General features: G+C 49.7%; 1 protein-coding gene across 1 annotated transcript; it reads left to right on the forward strand.

Annotated features, from left to right (window-relative positions):
* The first annotated feature begins 4,547 nt into the window (after positions 1 to 4,547).
* Positions 4,548 to 7,066, forward strand: RPS13 (ribosomal protein S13). The gene is made up of 5 exons (XM_073605994.1): positions 4,548 to 4,562; positions 5,201 to 5,279; positions 6,346 to 6,515; positions 6,800 to 6,900; positions 6,994 to 7,066. Exons 1-5 carry the CDS (start codon positions 4,548 to 4,550, stop codon positions 7,025 to 7,027), a joined length of 399 nt encoding a protein of 132 aa, XP_073462095.1. The 3' UTR covers positions 7,028 to 7,066.
* The last annotated feature ends 12,437 nt before the right edge of the window (positions 7,067 to 19,503 follow it).

The raw sequence follows: 19,503 nt of genomic DNA on the forward strand, positions 1-19,503 counted from the left end.
TGAAAAGTCTCCATAGAGAAGAATCGTTTTTTCCCCTCCAGCGTTTTGTTGATTTGACTGAGGCCCAAACCCTTCCCAGCCCGTGTCATCAGTACAGTGACAGTGTTTAGTATTATCACTCGTCTCTAGTAGTGTCACTATTGATGTCGGTGTGTATTGCAGTCTCATAAGTCGCTAATCACCGACATTACCAATATAAATAAATATACCAGGAGATATCCCATCGGTTGTAGACGTAACTTTTGCGCAAACCAATCAATATACACCTATTGGGATTTTTTTTTAAGAAAAATATATAGCAGGATATATATCGGCCTAAATTGATGAAGAAATTAGATTTTTTTAATTTTCTATTGGCTGTTTTATAGGAGAAAGTAAATATATCGATTTTTTTTTTTTTTTTTTTTTTTTTTTTTTTTTTCAAAATTATCTGCATTTTTTTTTTTTTTTATAGCACAAAAAATAAAAACCGCAGAGATGATCAAATACCATCAAAAGAAAGTTCTATCTGTGAGGAAAAAGGACGTCCATTTTATTTGTGTACAACGTTGTAGGACCGCGCAATTCTCACTAAGACCCCTTTCACACCGAGGGCGTTTTGCGGGCGCTATAGCGTTAGAAATGGCGTTTTGCGGGCGCTATAGCGTTAGAAATGGCGTTTTGCGGGCGCTATAGCGTTAGAAATGGCGTTTTGCGGGCGCTATAGCGTTAGAAATGGCGTTTTGCGGGCGCTATAGCGTTAGAAATGGCGTTTTGCGGGCGCTATAGCGTTAGAAATGGCGTTTTGCGGGCGCTATAGCGTTAGAAATGGCGTTTTGCGGGCGCTATAGCGTTAGAAATGGCGTTTTGCGGGCGCTATAGCGTTAGAAATGGCGTTTTGCGGGCGCTATAGCGTTAGAAATGGCGTTTTGCGGGCGCTATAGCGTTAGAAATGGCGTTTTGCGGGCGCTATAGCGTTAGAAATGGCGTTTTGCGGGCGCTATAGCGTTAGAAATGGCGTTTTGCGGGCGCTATAGCGTTAGAAATGGCGTTTTGCGGGCGCTATAGCGTTAGAAATGGCGTTTTGCGGGCGCTTTAGCGTTAGAAATGGCGTTTTGCGGGCGCTATAGCGTTAGAAATGGCGCCTGAAATCCGCCCTCAAACAGCTGCAGCATTGTCTCCAGTGTGAAAGTCCAAGGGAGCGGTGCGCTGGCAGGACGTCAGGAAAAGTCCTGCCAACAGCTTCTTAGGAGCGGTGTGTGTTTACCGCCCCTCCACCCCTGCTCCCCATTGAAATTAATGGGGCAGTGCTGAGATACCGCCGGCAAAATGCCGCTATTGCGGGCGGTTTTCACCCTTTCTCAGCCGCTTACGGGGTAAAAGCGCCCTGCTAGCGGCCGAAATGCGCCGCTAATCTGATGGTAAAACGGCGCAAAAAATAGAGGGGTTTTACCGCCGACGCTATGGGCGGCCCGGTGTGAAAGGGCTCTTAAAGTGACGCAGTGCCGTATCTCAAAAAACGGTCTGGTCAGGAAGGGGGGGTAAATCTTCCGGAGGTTAGGTGGATAATGAGGGCTGTTCTATCATTTTTGTATTTTTGCACTGATCCCACCTTGTGTCCTATCAGGTGATAAACGCGGCGTCCTTATCGACTTCCTTTTATTTTCTATATTAGGAGTTGTAGATAAAAGTGAAGTTTTGGGGGTGGGGCACACCTCTTCTGTTTCTCTAACTGCAGTAAATTATTATTATACAGGATTTGTACAGCACCAAAGGTTTACACCGCACTTTACAATGTAGAGGGGGGACAGTACAATACAGAAGGTACAGGAGGGCCCGGCTTGTAGAGCTTACATTCTAGGGAGGGGGAGGTGGTACAAAAGGTAATAGATGCGGGAAATGATTTGATGGGGGGTGGGGGGGACAGTAGTTATGTGGGTGTGGGATAGCCTTCCCTGAATAAATGAGTTTTCAGGGATCTCCTAAAGGTGGACAGGGTAGGGGCTGATCGGACATTCTGGGGTAGGGAGTTCCAGAGGATGGGGGAGGCTCTGGAGAAGTCCTGGAGGTGGATATGGGAGGAGATAACAAGGGAGAGAGCAGAAGGTCCTGGGAGGAGCGGAGGGGGTGATTTGGGTGATATCTGCAGATGAGGTTGGTGATGTAGATGGGGACGATGTTGTGGTCAGTATTTAGAATTTTATACGGTGGGAGAGGGAAGCCAGTGAAGGGATTGGCAGAGAGGGGCAGCAGTGACGGATCACAGTAAATTGTGACATTTTGGGGCCACACAGGGCTCCTCACCCCGGGCTTCATGTCACTTCCAGGAACATGTGATGGATTATTCTCCTGGTGTCTGATTGGATGCAGCTGCTGTTCAATTGACAGTTTTCCCCGCCTCCTTCATTCCCAAGTAGGATGATGTCAGGTGGGAGGCGGAGTCACCATGGGCGGGTCCCTCAGGATCCGGAGTAGTGATCAGTGTCAGGTGGCTCACACTAAGTTCCTCTAATGGGAGGTAGACTCTCCCCTAAATGTTCATCAATTTGTACAAACCCCTCAGAATTCTGTCATCACACCCAATTCATGTCAGAGGGGTACACAGATCTGTCTCCTCCCCGCCCGTCGCTCCCGTCCTCCCCCTCCCGTCCTCCCCTCCCGTCCTCCCCCGCCCGTCGCTCCCGTCCTCCCCCGCCCGTCGCTCCCGTCCTCCCCCGCCCGTCGCTCCCGTCCTCCCCCGCCCGTCGCTCCCGTCCTCCCCCGCCCGTCGCTCCCGTCCTCCCCCGCCCGCCGCTCCCGTCCTCCCCCGCCCGCCGCTCCCGTCCTCCCCCGCCCGCCGCTCCCGTCCTCCCCCGCCCGCCGCTCCCGTCCTCCCCCGCCCGCCGCTCCCGTCCTCCCCCGCCCGCCGCTCCCGTCCTCCCCCGCCCGTCGCTCCCGTCCTCCCCCGCCCGCCGCTCCCGTCCTCCCCCGCCCGCCGCTCCCGTCCTCCCCCCGCCCGCCGCTCCCGTCCTCCCCCGCCCGCCGCTCCCGTCCTCCCCCGCCCGCCGCTCCCGTCCTCCCCCGCCCGCCGCTCCCGTCCTCCCCCGCCCGCCGCTCCCGTCCTCCCCCGCCCGCCGCTCCCGTCCTCCCCCGCCCGCCGCTCCCGTCCTCCCCCGCCCACTGCACAAACCACAAAACTAGTACGTTCTGAGAAGATTTTTTTTTTTTTTTTTAGCTGAAAAAAACGCTCCAACGTCAAATGCAGATAAACGCTCAAAAACGCAGCTCATTGGCATTCTTTAACATTTTGAGCCCATTGATTAAAAAAGAAGAAAAATAACTCTGCTAAACGCTATTGGAAAAACTCACTGCAAAGCTACTGGAATTTTTATAACGTTGTAACCTGCAGTGTGCATGAGGATAAACGTTATTTGTTTTTTGTTTTAACCATCCTGTCACCAGTGATCTGGGGGGGTATTTGTAGTGGGGGGGGTGATTTGGGGGTATTTGTAGTGGGGGGGGTATTTGTAGTGGGGGGGGGGTATTTGTAGTGGGGGAGGTGATTTGGGGGTATTTGTAGTGGGGGGGGGTATTTGTAGTGGGGGGGGTATTTGTACTGTCCTGACATTTTCAGGCCTCAAGAAATTATCTACCAGGATTGATCAGATATATATCTCATAGTGTGATGTCTCTTTAGCTTTCCTACAGATAAATAATAATCCCAGATTTGGGGGATTTTCACCAAATAAATGGAGCAGAATATATTTTGGGCTAAATTGATGAAATTTGGTTTTATTGGATTTTTTTATAACAAAAGTAGAAAATGTTTTATCTTCTTTTAAATTGAATTTGATCAAATTCCACCAATAGGAATCTCTATTTGTGTGAAATGATATAAATGTTTTTTATGTACTTTGTGTTCAATGACTGCACAGTGCTGAATGGCCTGGTCATGAGGGGGGGGGTAAATCTTTGAGGGGTGAAGTAGTGGATGGTGTCCGACTCTCTTCGTTAGTGTGTCGGTATTGGATGGGTATTTGATGATCAGGGGTGTTTGATCGGGGGTGTTTGATGATCGGGGGTGTTTGATGATCGGGGGTCTTTGATGATCGGGGGTCTTTGATGATCGGGGGTCTTTGATGATCGGGGGTTTGTGTCACCATCTCACAGTTTTCTCCTTTTTTTTTCTTTGCAGAAAGGGCTTGTCCCAGTCGGCTCTCCCTACAGACGCAGCGTCCCTGTAAGTACCTCCATTGTGTGTTTAGTGTGATCTGCTGTCAGATATTCACATACACAGCAGAGATTCTGTCCAATATCTTAAGTTCTAGAACAACCCCCTATTGGTGTCCGCAAAGGAGCGCTCTTCTCACATCCTCAGATCAGCCGGGTCCCCCCCCCATCCTACCTTACATCAGTATGAAATGGGAGCACTCCAGAGAAGCCTGTTTTGGAGGCACACAATGTCAGGGTGTGTTTGGTAGGATTTGGGGGGGTGGTAGGAGGCTCTCAATGTGGGGGGGGGGGGGGGGCCAGGAGGTTTGGTAGGAGGCTCCTAATGGGGGGGCAGGAGGTTTGGTAGGAGGCTCCTAATGGGGGGGCAGGAGGTTTGGTAGGAGGCTCTTAATGTGGGGTGGGGGGGGGGGCAGGAGGTTTGGTAGGAGGCTCCTAATGGGGGGGCAGGAGGTTTGGTAGGAGGCTCTTAATGTGGGGGGGGGGGGGGGGGGGGGGCAGGAGGTTTGGTAGGAGGCTCTCAATGTGGGGGGGGGGGGGGGCGTGCAAGAGGTTTGGTAGGAGGCTCCCAATGTGGGGGGGGGGGCAGGAGGTTTGGTAGGAGGCTCTCAATGTGGGGGGGGGGGGGGGCGCGTGCAAGAGGCTTGGTAGGAGGCTCTCAATGTGGGGGGGGGGGGGGTGCAAGAGGTTTGGTAGGAGGCTCCCAATGTGGGGGGGGGGGGTTGGAGGTTTGGTAGGAGGCTCTTAATGTGGAGGGGGGCAGGAGGTTTGGTAGGAGGCTCTTAATGTGGGGGGTGTTTGGTGTGAGGATGGAGCTCTGTTGGGGGGGGGGGGGGGGGGGGGGGGGGTAGAAGGGCTGGGCTCTGTGTTAGTAGAAGTGCAGAGACCCCTATATAATAAGAGGCAGTTTGGTATTGGTTAATGACTATGTTGGGTGTGTCTGCCAATTATTGGTACATCTCATAGTGGACTCTGTTTTTTTATTTGTGTTCTCTCCACTTTTTTTCCTTAGTGGTTGAAACTGACATCTGATGATGTGAAGGAACAGATTTTCAAACTGGCCAAGAAGGGTCTCACCCCGTCCCAGATTGGTGAGTGCGGGGGAAGGGTGGTCTGATGCAATGTCTCTAGGCCTGGTGGTATGGGCAGCGCCGCTTGATGTGGTGGTGGTTCTAGGCATGGTGAGAAAGGGGGAGCCATTGTACATGGTGGCTCCAGGTCTGGTGGGAGTCATGGGACATGGTCAGAAAGGAGTCTTACTCTGTGTGACTTCAGACTTGGTGGGATGGGTGGAGTCATTCTATGTGGTGTCTGCAGGCCTGGTGTGATTGGGGGGGGGTGATGTACATAGTGGCTCCAGGCTTGGTGGGATGGGAGGAGTTGTACGTAGTGGCTCCAGGACTGATGGGAAGCGTTGTCATAGATGGTGGCTCCAGGCTTGATGGGAGGAGTCGTTGTACGTGGTGGCTCCAGGCTTGATGGGAGGAGTCGTACGTGGTGAGATGGGAGGAGTCGTACGTGGTGGCTCCAGGCTGGGTGGGATGGGAGGAGTCGTACGTGGTGGGATGAGTCAAGTCCTTGTACATGGTGGCTCCAGGCCTGGTAGGAGTCATGGGACATGGTGAGAAAGGAGTCTTGCTCTGTGACTTCAGACTTGGTGGGATGGGTGGAGTCATTCTACGTGGTGTCTGCAGGCCTGGTGTGATTGGGGGGGGGGGGGGGGTGATATACATAGTGGCTCCAGGCTTGGTGGGATGGAAGGAGTCGTGCTCCAGGATTGATGGGAGGAGTTGTCGTACATGGTGACTCCAGGCTTGGTGGGATGGGAGAAGTCATTGTATGTGGTGGTTCCAGGCTGGGTGGGATGGGAGGAGTCATTGTACATGGTGGCTCCAGGCTTGGTGGGATGGGAGGAGTTGTATGTGGTGGGATGGGAGGAGTCGTTGTACATGGCTGCTCCAGGTTGGGTGGGATGGGAGGAGTCGTTGTACATGGTGGCTTCAGGCTTGATGGGAGGAGTCCTTGTACGTGGTGGGATGGGAGGAGTCTTTGTACGTGGTGGCTCCAGGCTGGGTGGGATGGGAGGAGTTGTAGGATGTGGTGGCTCCAGACCTGGTGTAACCTAGTTTGTTTCTTTTTTTTTTTCCCCTCCTCTAGGTGTTATCCTGAGGGACTCTCATGGTGTTGCTCAGGTTCGCTTTGTAACTGGTAACAAGATCCTGCGGATCCTGAAATCCAAGGGACTGGCCCCTGACCTTCCCGAGGACCTCTACCACCTGATCAAGAAGGCTGTGGCTGTCCGCAAACATCTGGAGAGGAACAGGAAGGTAACCTATGCAGTCACGTAGTACATTCATGTACAAATGTCAGTGTGATGGAAGCTCCATGTCTCTGGTCCTCTTTCCATGCTGTGTGGCCGTTCCTGGGTTCCTCCACAGTATCTTCTTCAGGTAGAAGGTGCCTGTAAGTTCTGTGGGATATTTGGAGTCTGGAGATGAGTCGTCTTGGAGGAATTTACTATGTGATCCTCTTATCAGCATGGAAAGGGTCCTGGCCAGGTATTGGGGTCCTGACATGACTGGTGGATCTGATTGGACGTTCTCTTCCTCAGGATAAAGATGCCAAATTCCGTTTGATTCTCATTGAAAGCAGAATCCACCGATTGGCTCGTTACTACAAGACCAGGAGAGTCCTCCCACCCACCTGGAAGTAGTAAGTGTCACCTGGGTATTGGGGGCGGGGTACGTTTTTGAAGTGTTACCACCCCTTCCTGTGATCTAATGATGATTTTTGTTTCTCTTCCAGCGAGTCCTCCACAGCCTCGGCCCTTGTCGCATAAATGTCGCTGAAACTTTAATAAAGTTCAAAATTTATTCCATTCTGTGTTCTGTGACTTTCATCCGGAGATCTCTTCTGGGGTGAGGAGGGGGAGGGGTTTGCTGACCAAAATACCTGATACACATACTATAACGGGGGGCTTCAGGGGATGTGGTGACACCTTTGCTGGATTCTGGGGTCTTATAAGGTGAAAGGTCAGTCAACTGGTGACCAAAAGTAGTTCTTGGCTGTTCAGCTCTTCTACCCTCCCCCACAAAATAAAGACTATGGCTAAATCCATCAGGAGTACAGACCCGGGAACTCGGCACAGGGATGGTGGGAACCCCTCATAATGGGCACAGCGGGTGTACAGACCTGGGAACAGCACAGGGATGGTGAGAACCCCTCATAATGGGCACAGCGGGTGTACAGACCCGGAAACTCAGCACAGGGATGGTGAGAACCCCTCATAATGGGCACAGCGGGTGTACAGACCCGGGAACTCAGCACAGGGATGGTGGGAGCCCCTCATAATGGGCACAGTGGGTGTACAGACCTAGGAACTCAGCACAGGGATGGTGGGAACCCCTCAGAATGGGCACAGCGGGTGTACAGACCCGGGAACTCAGCACAGGGATGGTGGGAACCCCTCATAATGGGCACAGAGAGTGTACAGACCCGGGAACTCAGCACAGGGATGGTGGGAACTCCTCATAATGGGCACAGTGGGTGTACAGACCTAGGAACTCAGCACAGGGATGGTGGGAACCCCTCAGAATGGGCACAGCGGGTGTACAGACCCGGGAACTCAGCACAGGGATGGTGGGAACCCCTCATAATGGGCACAGAGAGTGTACAGACCCGGGAACTCAGCACAGGGATGGTGGGAACTCCTCATAATGGGCACAGCGGGTGTACAGACCCGGGAACTCAGCACAGGGATGGTGGGAACCCCTCATAATGGGCACAGCGGGTGTACAGACCCGGGAACTCAGCACAGGGATGGAGGGAACCCCTCATAATGGGCACAGAGAGTGTACAGACCCGGGAACTCAGCACAGGGATGGTGGGAACCCCTCATAATGGGCACAGCGGGTGTACAGACCCGGGACCTCAGCACAGGGATGGGGGGAACCCCTCATAATGGGCACAGCGGGTGTACAGACCCGGGAACTCAGCACAGAGGTGTTGGGGAACTTCGTCTTTGTGCCGATCCTTCATCGTGGCCTCTTCACTGGAGCCCTCTAAACCTGGAGGACTGTGGGGAGGTTCTGGAGTGTCGGCCAATAATGGAGCTCCCACACTGATCTATAGTGTATGAAGAGACGGTATAATGGGGCCCCAGGGAAGGTCACGGTCCCCTCTGTTTGTTCTCCTGACTTGGGTCGCTAAGCGCTCCATCTCCATGTGGAGGGTGTTGTGTTTGGCAGCAAAGGATAAGAAATACAATGTAACGTAACTGTAAAAGGCGAGCTGTAATGGTCGCACTTGGATGTGTCCATGGAAGAGATTTCTGTGCTGAGCTCACATCTCGCTCCCAGCACAGTGATTGAGCAGTCAGTGACAGCTCCCAGTCTGTAGTAATCGGGAGCCAGGAGGATTTGTTCCAGATCATGTGACCGCTGACGGCCAATCACTGTGGTCATGTGACTGGCCAATCCTTCTTGCCCCCCACCCAGCATAAAGACCCTGTTAAAATAATGCTAGAGGGGTTAAGTACATCAGAGGAGTTTGTATTCATGACTTGTGCTGGTTAGTGATTCCGGGGGGGGGGGGGGGGGGGGGGGCAGTTCCTCCTGGGTTTGGATCCGGCCCGGTTCTCCAGGGTTGCCCCCTGTGGTAGACCGGCTTTTCTAAGTATGAATTCCTTTCTGGGCAGAATGGAACTATGTGGTCAGGGAAGTGCAAGGAGCTCCCAGTGATGTGTCCCCCGCCCCCCTCCCCCACGGGGTTTAGGGCCCCAGTGAGGTTCCTCAGCACTCTGTTACATCACTTTACACATATCTTTGGAGAGCCTTCTGGATTTTGCAGGGGGGGGGGGGGGGGGGTTTGTCAGGGAGAGGATCTGCGGTCTTCGGGTTTTTTCTTCTTATCGGAGACTTGTCTTCAGGAGAACCCTCACCGAGTACTTGGAGGACCGGCTTCATCAGGTCTCTAAGGAGCAGCGGGGTAAACCTGGGTAGTTTATAGAGGGTCTTGCCCCTGTCAGGTGTCTTGTGCCCGGGGGGGGGGGGGGGTTCTGGGATTGGTCCCTCACGCTCTTTTTGTGAGCTGTGATTTCATGGGTCATTTTTTTTTTTCTGTCCTCTGGGGAAGAAGTTTCCATCCGATCTCGCCCGGTACGATTCTCCTGGATCCATTGTGGTGGTCTGTACAGATTACGCAAAAATCTTAAAACATAGTTCTTCTCCTCGTCGAGCGGCCCTGTTGTCTTCTGGGAACTGTGTGTGTTCCCAGAACACCATGGGGCCATTCACAGAACGGAGCGCCACGCCGCTCGCGCATGCGCAGTAGGAAACTGGCAGTGAAGCCGCAAGGCTCCACTGCCTGTTTCCCTTTCCTAGGATGGCGGTGCCGAGGGACTAGTCGGCCTCGGGCGGCCGACATCGCGGGCACCCAGGACAGGAAAGTACTTATTTAAAGTTCAGCAGCTACAGTGTTAGTAAAATTTTAGTAAAGCGGAATTCCGCTTTAATACACATTTTTACCTGCGGTACCCAAACTTTCGATCTCCACTGTGTATGTATGTAATGCTATTATACTGGAGGAGTGGGAGGGGACGTCCCGCCGCTCTGAACGGGGCTCCCATCCCATCGGGAGGTGCACTTATCAATCCGCCTTTTCCGGCAGCTGGGGACAGACTGGCACAAAGCCGGAAACAGCGTCGTCCCAGTCTCCTGATTGTAAACATGGAAGCGACGTCACAACGTCACTTCCCGTTTACTTGGCTGCCAATGGCGCCGGTTTAAAAAAAAAAAATATACAGTATTCAGAATCGCCGAAAATGGTGATCTGAATACTTTGAAGTGCAAAGGACCCCCAGATCTCTCCATAAAGAGGACCTGTCACCTCCTATTACTGTCACATGGAATGTTTACATTCATTATAGACCCCAGATCTCTCCATAAAGAGGACCTGTCACCTCCTATTACTGTCACATGGGATGTTTACATTCATTCTAGACCCCAGATCTCTCCATAAAGAGGACCTGTCACCTCCTATTACTGTCACATGGGATGTTTACATTCATTATAGACCCCAGATCTCTCCATAAAGAGGACCTGTCACCTCCTATTACTGTCACATGGGATGTTTACATTCATTATAGACCCCAGATCTCTCCATAAAGAGGACCTGTCACCGTCTATTACTGTCACATGGGATGTTTACATTCATTATAGACCCCAGATCTCTCCATAAAGAGGACCTGTCACCTCCTATTACTGTCACATGGGATGTTTACATTCATTATAGACCCCAGATCTCTCCATAAAGAGGACCTGTCACCTCCTATTACTGTCACATGGGATGTTTACATTCATTATAGACCCCAGATCTCTCCATAAAGAGGACCTGTCACCTCCTATTACTGTCACATGGGATGTTTACATTCATTATAGACCCCAGATCTCTCCATAAAGAGGACCTGTCACCTCCTATTACTGTCACATGGGATGTTTACATTCATTATAGACCCCAGATCTCTCCATAAAGAGGACCTGTCACCGTCTATTACTGTCACATGGGATGTTTACATTCATTATAGACCCCAGATCTCTCCATAAAGAGGACCTGTCACCTCCTATTACTGTCACATGGGATGTTTACATTCATTATAGACCCCAGATCTCTCCATAAAGAGGACCTGTCACCTCCTATTACTGTCACATGGGATGTTTACATTCATTATAGACCCCAGATCTCTCCATAAAGAGGACCTGTCACCTCCTATTACTGTCACATGGGATGTTTACATTCATTATAGACCCCAGATCTCTCCATAAAGAGGACCTGTCACCTCCTATTACTGTCACATGGGATGTTTACATTCATTATAGACCCCAGATCTCTCCATAAAGAGGACCTGTCACCTCCTATTACTGTCACATGGGATGTTTACATTCATTATAGACCCCAGATCTCTCCATAAAGAGGACCTGTCACCTCCTATTACTGTCACATGGGATGTTTACATTCATTATAGACCCCAGATCTCTCCATAAAGAGGACCTGTCACCTCCTATTACTGTCACATGGGATGTTTACATTATAGACCCCAGATCTCTCCATAAAGAGGACCTGTCACCGTCTATTACTGTCACATGGGATGTTTACATTCATTATAGACCCCAGATCTCTCCATAAAGAGGACCTGTCACCTCCTATTACTGTCACATGGGATGTTTACATTCATTATAGACCCCAGATCTCTCCATAAAGAGGACCTGTCACCACCTATTACTGTCACATGGGATGTTTACATTCATTATAGACCCCAGATCTCTCCATAAAGAGGACCTGTCACCTCCTATTACTGTCACATGGGATGTTTACATTCATTATAGACCCCAGATCTCTCCATAAAGAGGACTTGTCACCTCCTATTACTGTCACATGGGATGTTTACATTCATTATAGACCCCAGATCTCTCCATAAAGAGGACCTGTCACCGCCTATTACTGTCACATGGGATGTTTACATTCATTATAGACCCCAGATCTCTCCATAAAGAGGACCTGTCACCGTCTATTACTGTCACATGGGATGTTTACATTCATTATAGACCCCAGATCTCTCCATAAAGAGGACCTGTCACCTCCTATTACTGTCACATGGGATGTTTACATTCATTATAGACCCCAGATCTCTCCATAAAGAGGACCTGTCACCTCCTATTACTGTCACATGGGATGTTTACATTCATTATAGACCCCAGATCTCTCCATAAAGAGGACCTGTCACCTCCTATTACTGTCACATGGGATGTTTACATTCATTATAGACCCCAGATCTCTCCATAAAGAGGACCCGTCACCTCCTATTACTGTCACATGGGATGTTTACATTATAGACCCCAGATCTCTCCATAAAGAGGACCTGTCACCGTCTATTACTGTCACATGGGATGTTTACATTCATTATAGACCCCAGATCTCTCCATAAAGAGGACCTGTCACCTCCTATTACTGTCACATGGGATGTTTACATTCATTATAGACCCCAGATCTCTCCATAAAGAGGACCTGTCACCTCCTATTACTGTCACATGGGATGTTTACATTCATTATAGACCCCAGATCTCTCCATAAAGAGGACCTGTCACCACCTATTACTGTCACATGGGATGTTTACATTCATTATAGACCCCAGATCTCTCCATAAAGAGGACCTGTCACCTCCTATTACTGTCACATGGGATGTTTACATTCATTATAGACCCCAGATCTCTCCATAAAGAGGACCTGTCACCTCCTATTACTGTCACATGGGATGTTTACATTCATTATAGACCCCAGATCTCTCCATAAAGAGGACCTGTCACCACCTATTACTGTCACATGGGATGTTTACATTCATTATAGACCCCAGATCTCTCCATAAAGAGGACCTGTCACCACCTATTACTGTCACATGGGATGTTTACATTCATTATAGACCCCAGATCTCTCCATAAAGAGGACCTGTCACCTCCTATTACTGTCACAGGGGATGTTTACATTCATTATAGACCCCAGATCTCTCCATAAAGAGGACCTGTCACCTCCTATTACTGTCACAGGGGATGTTTACGTTCCTTGTGACAGCAATAAAAGTGATCAACATTTTTTTTTTTTTTTACACAATTTAATATAAAATCAGAAAAAAAAAAAATTTTTTAAGCGTCCCCGTCCCCACGAGCTCGCGCAGCAAAGAAAGCGCATACTTAAGTCACCCCTTCATATGTAAAGGGTGTTGAAATCACACATGTGAGGTATCGCCGCGATCGTCAGAGTGAGAGCAATAATTCTAGCCCTAGACCTCCTCTGTATCTCTAATCTGGTAACCGTAAAAAAAAAAAAAAATAATTTAAAGCGTCACCTATGGAAATTCGTAGGTACCGTAGTTTGTCGCCATTCCACGAGAGAAATTATATATATATATGTGTGTGTGTTTGGGGACTCTAAGTAATTTTCTTGCAAAAAATACAGATCTTAAAGCGGGGGTCCGCCTATCTATCGGGTTTTTTTTTTGGAGTTCATTCACAAACTTTTCTTCTCATGATTATCTACTCACATGTTCTGTGTAATAAGTCCGCCTGTGTCCGATTTCGTTGTAAAGAATAACTTATAAAATTCACTGCAGGCGGTTTCCATCTTCATTGTGGGCATTTGAAGCTCACAAGCATGTATTTCCTGGATGCGATGAATGCTGTGCTCCCAGCATTCACCGAGATGTTGTGATGACGCTGTTGCACAATGCATGCTGGGAAGCCTGAGACTAGCTCCCAGGGGACTGTGGGAGGTCTGGGAGAGGCTAGAAACACGCCTACTCCCATGGGAGGAAAACCAGGAAGTGCTAAGAAGATTAGAAAAAAAAAGGTAATTACAGCGATTTAAATTTTTTTTAGACAGCATGTCAGCATCTAGGCAAGGAAGAGAATGCATAGAGATAATGTTCAAAATTTGGGTGGAACCCCGCTTTAACTTGTAAACACCAAATGTCAGAAATGGGCTTAGTCATGAAAGGGTTAACTAGCCTTGCAGGATAAAAGTTATTCTTGAATGTGCGCTGTAATCTGTTTTGTACGGGTGAAGGAGGTCACATGACACAGAAGGGAGAAGCCCACTCTGGACCCTTACACACTGATGCGTTTTTTGTTTTTTTTTTCCCTTGCAAAGAAAAAAAAAAAGTTTCCCTTTTAAATCTTATGGGACTTTTTCATGCTACTGCATTACAGGTGCAGCGCGTTTTGAAAAGTGCACCAAAAATGCAGCTTCCCACTTATGAATTTAAATCACTAAAAATGCGCTGCGATTTTGTCACATGTCCATTTTTCACAGGTGTGAGCAACCCGGAAACCGCAGAATCACTATGAAAACACACGTGTGCGCTTTTACTGCGACTTTGCTACAGAGCCGTGTGAAAGGACCCTCGGGGGGGGAACCTGGAGTGTGGCGATTCCCCTCCCCCGCACTGACCCCTCGTATCACCGGTCCGGGGATTTGACATCCCTGCGGCTTTCTCACCTCTTCACCCGCAGTGACAGGATGAGCTACGTGGGTTCTGATTGGTCAGCGCCGACCAATTAGAGTGCTCCTAAACATTCCTCCTGATGAACGTTTTCATTATCAATTCCAGCTTCTCCTTTATACCCCCCCCCGATCGTTTCTTCTGTCCGTCATCACATAAATTGCCGTAATGACATTTCTCCTCCTGATGGTGATGAATGTGAGAGGCGACGATCGTTTTATCTCTGGTAATCGTCTGCTGACATTAATCACAGATTTCCGGTAAATAAACGTCGTCCTCCGGCGTCTCCCATTAATAAGTGTCGCCCTCATCGGTAGGGGTCATGTGACTGGGGGTGGGGTGACATCTCCAGTGTGTGACCCACAGACTGATCCGGGAACCAATCACAATGATTGAAGTGATTCTAAAGGCAGAATGTTTTCTATCTAAATACATTTTATGTGGAAGATGTTATTAAATAAGATACAATGTAATCTTTTACAATCCCTGATGATGGTTCGGCAGATATAAAAGACGCCAATCATGCCGATCTCTAATCATTCCATATATTGGGGGCCTGAATACATCCTGATATCAGCCTCTTGTTGTCCCTGTACAGCAGAGCTCAGACTGAATGGGAGAAGCAGCACAACAAGCCGATTGCTTTATCTGCTGTCAAGGAGCATGCTGATAGGAGAAGAGAGCAGAGAGATGAACTAATCAGTCTGCTGCTTCTTCATTCACTACCCAATCACAGGCTGGGGGAGGGAACAGACCTGTAAGTGTTACTGTACTGCAGCAGTGTAAAATCAGGTCTGTGCTGTGTGGCAGAGCTGTGTAATTCTCAGGACTGGAAGGATGGAAATTCAAGTCTCTTGGCAGCTATAACAATCCAATATAAGCATTTCATTCGTTCAGCCTGAGGAGCAGAATGTTACATCCCCTTCATTACCAGGCCGGTGTACAGTTCTCATCGGTGTGATAGCTCCTCCCCTTCAGTCTTGCACAGGTGAACCGGCTCCTCCCCTTCAATCTTGCACAGGTGTGCCGGCTCCTCCCCTTCAGTCTTGCACAGGTGAACCGGCTCCTCCGCTTCAGTCTTGCACAGGTGTACCGGCTCCTCCCCTTCAGTCTTGCACAGGTGTACCGGCTCCTCCCCTTCAGTCTTGCACAGGTGTGCCGGCTCCTCCCCTTCAGTCTTGCACAGGTGTACCGGCTCCTCCCCTTCAATCTTGCACAGGTGTGCCGGCTCCTCCCCTTCAGTCTTGCACAGGTGTACCGGCTCCTCCCCTTCAATCTTGCACAGGTGTGTCGGCTCCTCCCCTTCAGTCTTGCACAGGTGTGTCGGCTCCTCCCCTTCAGTCTTGCACAGGTGTGCCGGCTCCTCCCCTTCAGTCTTGCACAGGTGGGTCAGCTCCTCCCCTTCAATCTTGCACAGGTGTACCGGCTCCTCCCCTTCAGTCTTGCACAGGTGTACCGACTCCTCCCCTTCAGTCTTGCACAGGTGTACCGGCTCCTCCCCTTCAATCTTGCACAGGTGTGCCGGCTCCTCCCCTTCAGTCTTGCACAGGTGTGCCGGCTCCTCCCCTTCAGTCTTGCACAGGTGTGCCGGCTCCTCCCCTTCAATCTTGCACAGGTGTGCCGGCTCCTCCCCTTCAGTCTTGCACAGGTGAACCGGCTCCTCCCCTTCAATCTTTCACATGTGTACCGGCTCCTCCCCTTCAATCTTGCACAGGTGTGCTGGCTCCTCCCCTTCAGTCTTGCACAGGTGTGTCGGCTCCTCCCCTTCAGTCTTGCACAGGTGTGCCGGTTCCTCCCCTTCAGTCTTTGTTTGCCGCCCCCCCCAAAAAAAAAACAAAAAAAAAACACCAGTTACCAGTTGTTACCAGTTACCAGTTACCACAATTACCATTTTCATTAGCTCCTCCCACTGTGGGTGGGTTCCCATACAAGGACAGCCTCCGAGCTGACATGGAAAGTCGGTTTAGTAGTAATATACATACAACAAAAGAAACAATGAACAAACAAAAAAACATCTTAAAATGAAGTGTCAAGGCACACAGCCCACATGTGTATAAAACATACATAACACAATTAGAAGAGATAGGAATCAGGAGCCGCAGATAATAAAGTGGTGCCACTTATATGAGGAACCTTCAGTGTCAACCATAATGAAGGGACACCTTTAAATGAAACACTTAGCCTATAGAAAAGGAAAGAGTGGAGACTTGCGGTATAACCAAAGCAATCAAGGGTTCCTCCAACCAATTACGCCAGATTTTCTCATATTTCTTGGGGGCAACCCCATTCACATACAGTATATGACAAAAGTAAGTACACCCCTCAGTCACATTTCTGTAAATCTTTTCTTCTATCTTTTCATGTGACAACACTGAAGAAATGACACTTTGTCTACAATGTAAAGTAGTGAGTGTACAGCTTGTATAACAGTGTAAATTTGCTGTCCCCTCAAAATAACTCAACACACAGCCATTAATGTCTAAACCGCTGGCAACAAAAGTCAGTACACCTCTAAGTGAAAATCTCCAAATTGGGCCCAATTAGCCATTTTCCCTCCCCGGTGTCATGTGACTCGTTAGTGTTACAAGGTCTCAGGTGTGAATGGGGAGCAGGTGTGTTAAATTTGGTGTCATCGCTCTCACTCTCTCATACTGGTCACTGGAAGTTCAACATGGCACCTCATGGCAAAGAACTCTCTGAGGATCTGAAAAAAAAGATTGTTGCTCTACATAAAGATGGCCTAGGCTATAAGAAGATTGCCAAGACCCTGAAACTGAGCTGCAGCATGGTGGCCAAGACCATACAGCGGTATAACAGGACAGGTTCCCCTCAGAACAGGCCTCGCCATGGTCCACCAAAGAAGTTGAGGTCACGTGCTCAGCATCATATCCAGAGGTTGTCTTTGGGAAATAGAGGTATGAGTGCTGCCAGCATTGCTGCAGAGGTTGTAGGGGTGGGGGGGTCAGCCTGTCAGTGCTCAGACCCTACGCCGCACGCTGCATCAAATTGGTCTGCATGGCTGTTACATAGTTACATAGTAGTCCAACCTATGTGTGTGATTATATGTCAGTATTACATTGTATATCCCTGTATGTTGCTGTCATTTAGGTGCTTATCTAATAGTTTCTTGAAACTATCGATGCTCCCCGTTGTCATCCCAGAAGGAAGCCTCTTCTAAAGATGATGCACAAGAGAGCCCCCAAACAGTTTGCTGAAGACAATCAGACGAAGGACATGGATTACTGGAACCATGTCCTGTGGTCTGATGAGACCAAGATAAACGTATTTGGTTCAGATGGTGACAGGCGTGTGTGGGGGCAACCAGGTGAGGAGGACAAAGACAAGTGTGTCTGTCTACAGTCAAGCATGGTGGTGGGAGTGTCATGGTCTGGGGCTGCATGAGTGCTGCCGGCACTGGGGAGCTACAGATCATTGAGGGAACCATGAATGCCAACATGTACTGTGACCTACTGAAGAGGAGCATGATCCCCTCCCTTCAGAGACTGGACCGCAGGGCAGTATTCCAACATGATAACCACCCCAAACACACCTCAGCTTCAGCCAAGCCCAACAGACAAACTTCCATGGAGGATTGTACAGAGGTAGAGGCAGCTAGATCAATCAGATCCCGTACTTCTGCCCAATAAACCTTCATCTTGGGGCAATGCCAGAAAATGTGTGAAAAAAAATCACCCGGAGAGGCACCACCCCTCCAACATTCTGATGAGATATCTGAGTTCATGGATGGGGAGTGAATCTCTGTGTAATATTTTAAATTGTACAAAACGGTCACATACCAAGGATCGGAAAGGGAATCCCAAACATCGTTGTCCAATGCAGGAATGTCATGTTGCCAATGAGCAAAGCGGTTCTTTAAAGGAGAACTCAGAATCAGATAAAATGTTCCAGTAAATGGTAAACCTTTTTTTTTTTCTGGACTTGCAGCAGTGAAATCCCTAAACAGCATCTAAAGGTAGTTTCCTCTAGATAAAAGGAGATGATTGGGGGGAGGGGTCGTGTTCGATAATTCTGCACTGTGTGTAATGGCCGGTATGATGTTCTGATGGAATGACTTCCCCTGAGAAGAGCAACGCTTGTCTGTTATGCATTGTGGAGTCGCTCCGCCATCTACAGATTCACCAGCAGAGGGCAGCAGAGCTCAGGACAATTTTCTATAATCTCCCAGAAATCATCATTATACAGAGAGAGGTGTCCCCCCTACCTGTCCCCAATACAGAGAGAGGTGTAATCACCTGTCCCCAATACAGAGAGAGGTGTAATCACCTGTCCCCAATACAGAGAGAGGTGTCCTCACCTGTCCCCAATACAGAGAGAGGTGTCCTCACCTGTCCCCAATACAGAGAGAGGTGTCCTCACCTGTCCCCAATACAGAGGGAGGTGTAATCACCTGTCCCCAATACAGAGAGAGGTGTAATCACCTGTCCCCAATACAGAGAGAGGTGTCCTCACCTGTCCCCAATACAGAGAGAGGTGTCCTCACCTGTCCCCAATACAGAGAGAGGTGTCCTCACCTGTCCCCAATACAGAGAGAGGTGTCCTCACCTGTCCCCAATACAGAGAGAGGTGTAATCACCTGTCCCCAATACAGAGAGAGGTGTCCTCACCTGTCCCCAATACAGAGAGAGGTGTCCTCACCTGTCCCCAATACAGAGAGAGGTGTCCTCACCTGTCCCCAATACAGAGAGAGGTGTCCTCACCTGTCCCCAATACAGAGAGAGGTGTCCTCACCTGTCCCCAATACAGAGAGAGGTGTCCTCACCCGTCCCTAATACAGAGAGAGGTGCCCTCACTCACCTGTCCCCAATACAGAGAGAGGTGTCCTCACCTGTCCCCAATACAGAGAGAGGTGTCCTCACCTGTCCCCAATACAGAGAGAGGTGTCCTCACCTGTCCCCAATACAGAGAGAGGTGTCCTCACCTGTCCCCAATACAGAGAGAGGTGTAATCACCTGTCCCCAATACAGAGAGAGGTGTCCTCACCTGTCCCCAATACAGAGAGAGGTGTCCTCACCTGTCCCCAATACAGAGAGAGGTGTCCTCACCTGTCCCCAATACAGAGAGAGGTGTCCTCACCTGTCCCCAATACAGAGAGAGGTGTCCTCACCTGTCCCCAATACAGAGAGAGGTGTCCTCACCCGTCCCTAATACAGAGAGAGGTGCCCTCACTCACCTGTCCCCAATACAGAGAGAGGTGTCCTCACCTGTCCCCAATACAGAGAGAGGTGTCCTCACTCACCTGTCCCCAA

The sequence above is a fragment of the Aquarana catesbeiana genome, linkage group LG11 (genome assembly GCF_042186555.1).
Source record: "Aquarana catesbeiana isolate 2022-GZ linkage group LG11, ASM4218655v1, whole genome shotgun sequence".
In the NCBI taxonomy this organism is placed as follows: Eukaryota; Metazoa; Chordata; class Amphibia; order Anura; family Ranidae; genus Aquarana; species Aquarana catesbeiana.

Excerpts from the sequence above, each read along its gene's own strand:
- RPS13 (XM_073605994.1), top strand. Across the intron at positions 5,280-6,345 it reads TCTCACCCCGTCCCAGATTG|GTGTTATCCTGAGGGACTCT; the intron begins GTGAGTGCGGGG and ends CCCCTCCTCTAG. Across the intron at positions 6,901-6,993 it reads CTCCCACCCACCTGGAAGTA|CGAGTCCTCCACAGCCTCGG; the intron begins GTAAGTGTCACC and ends TTTCTCTTCCAG.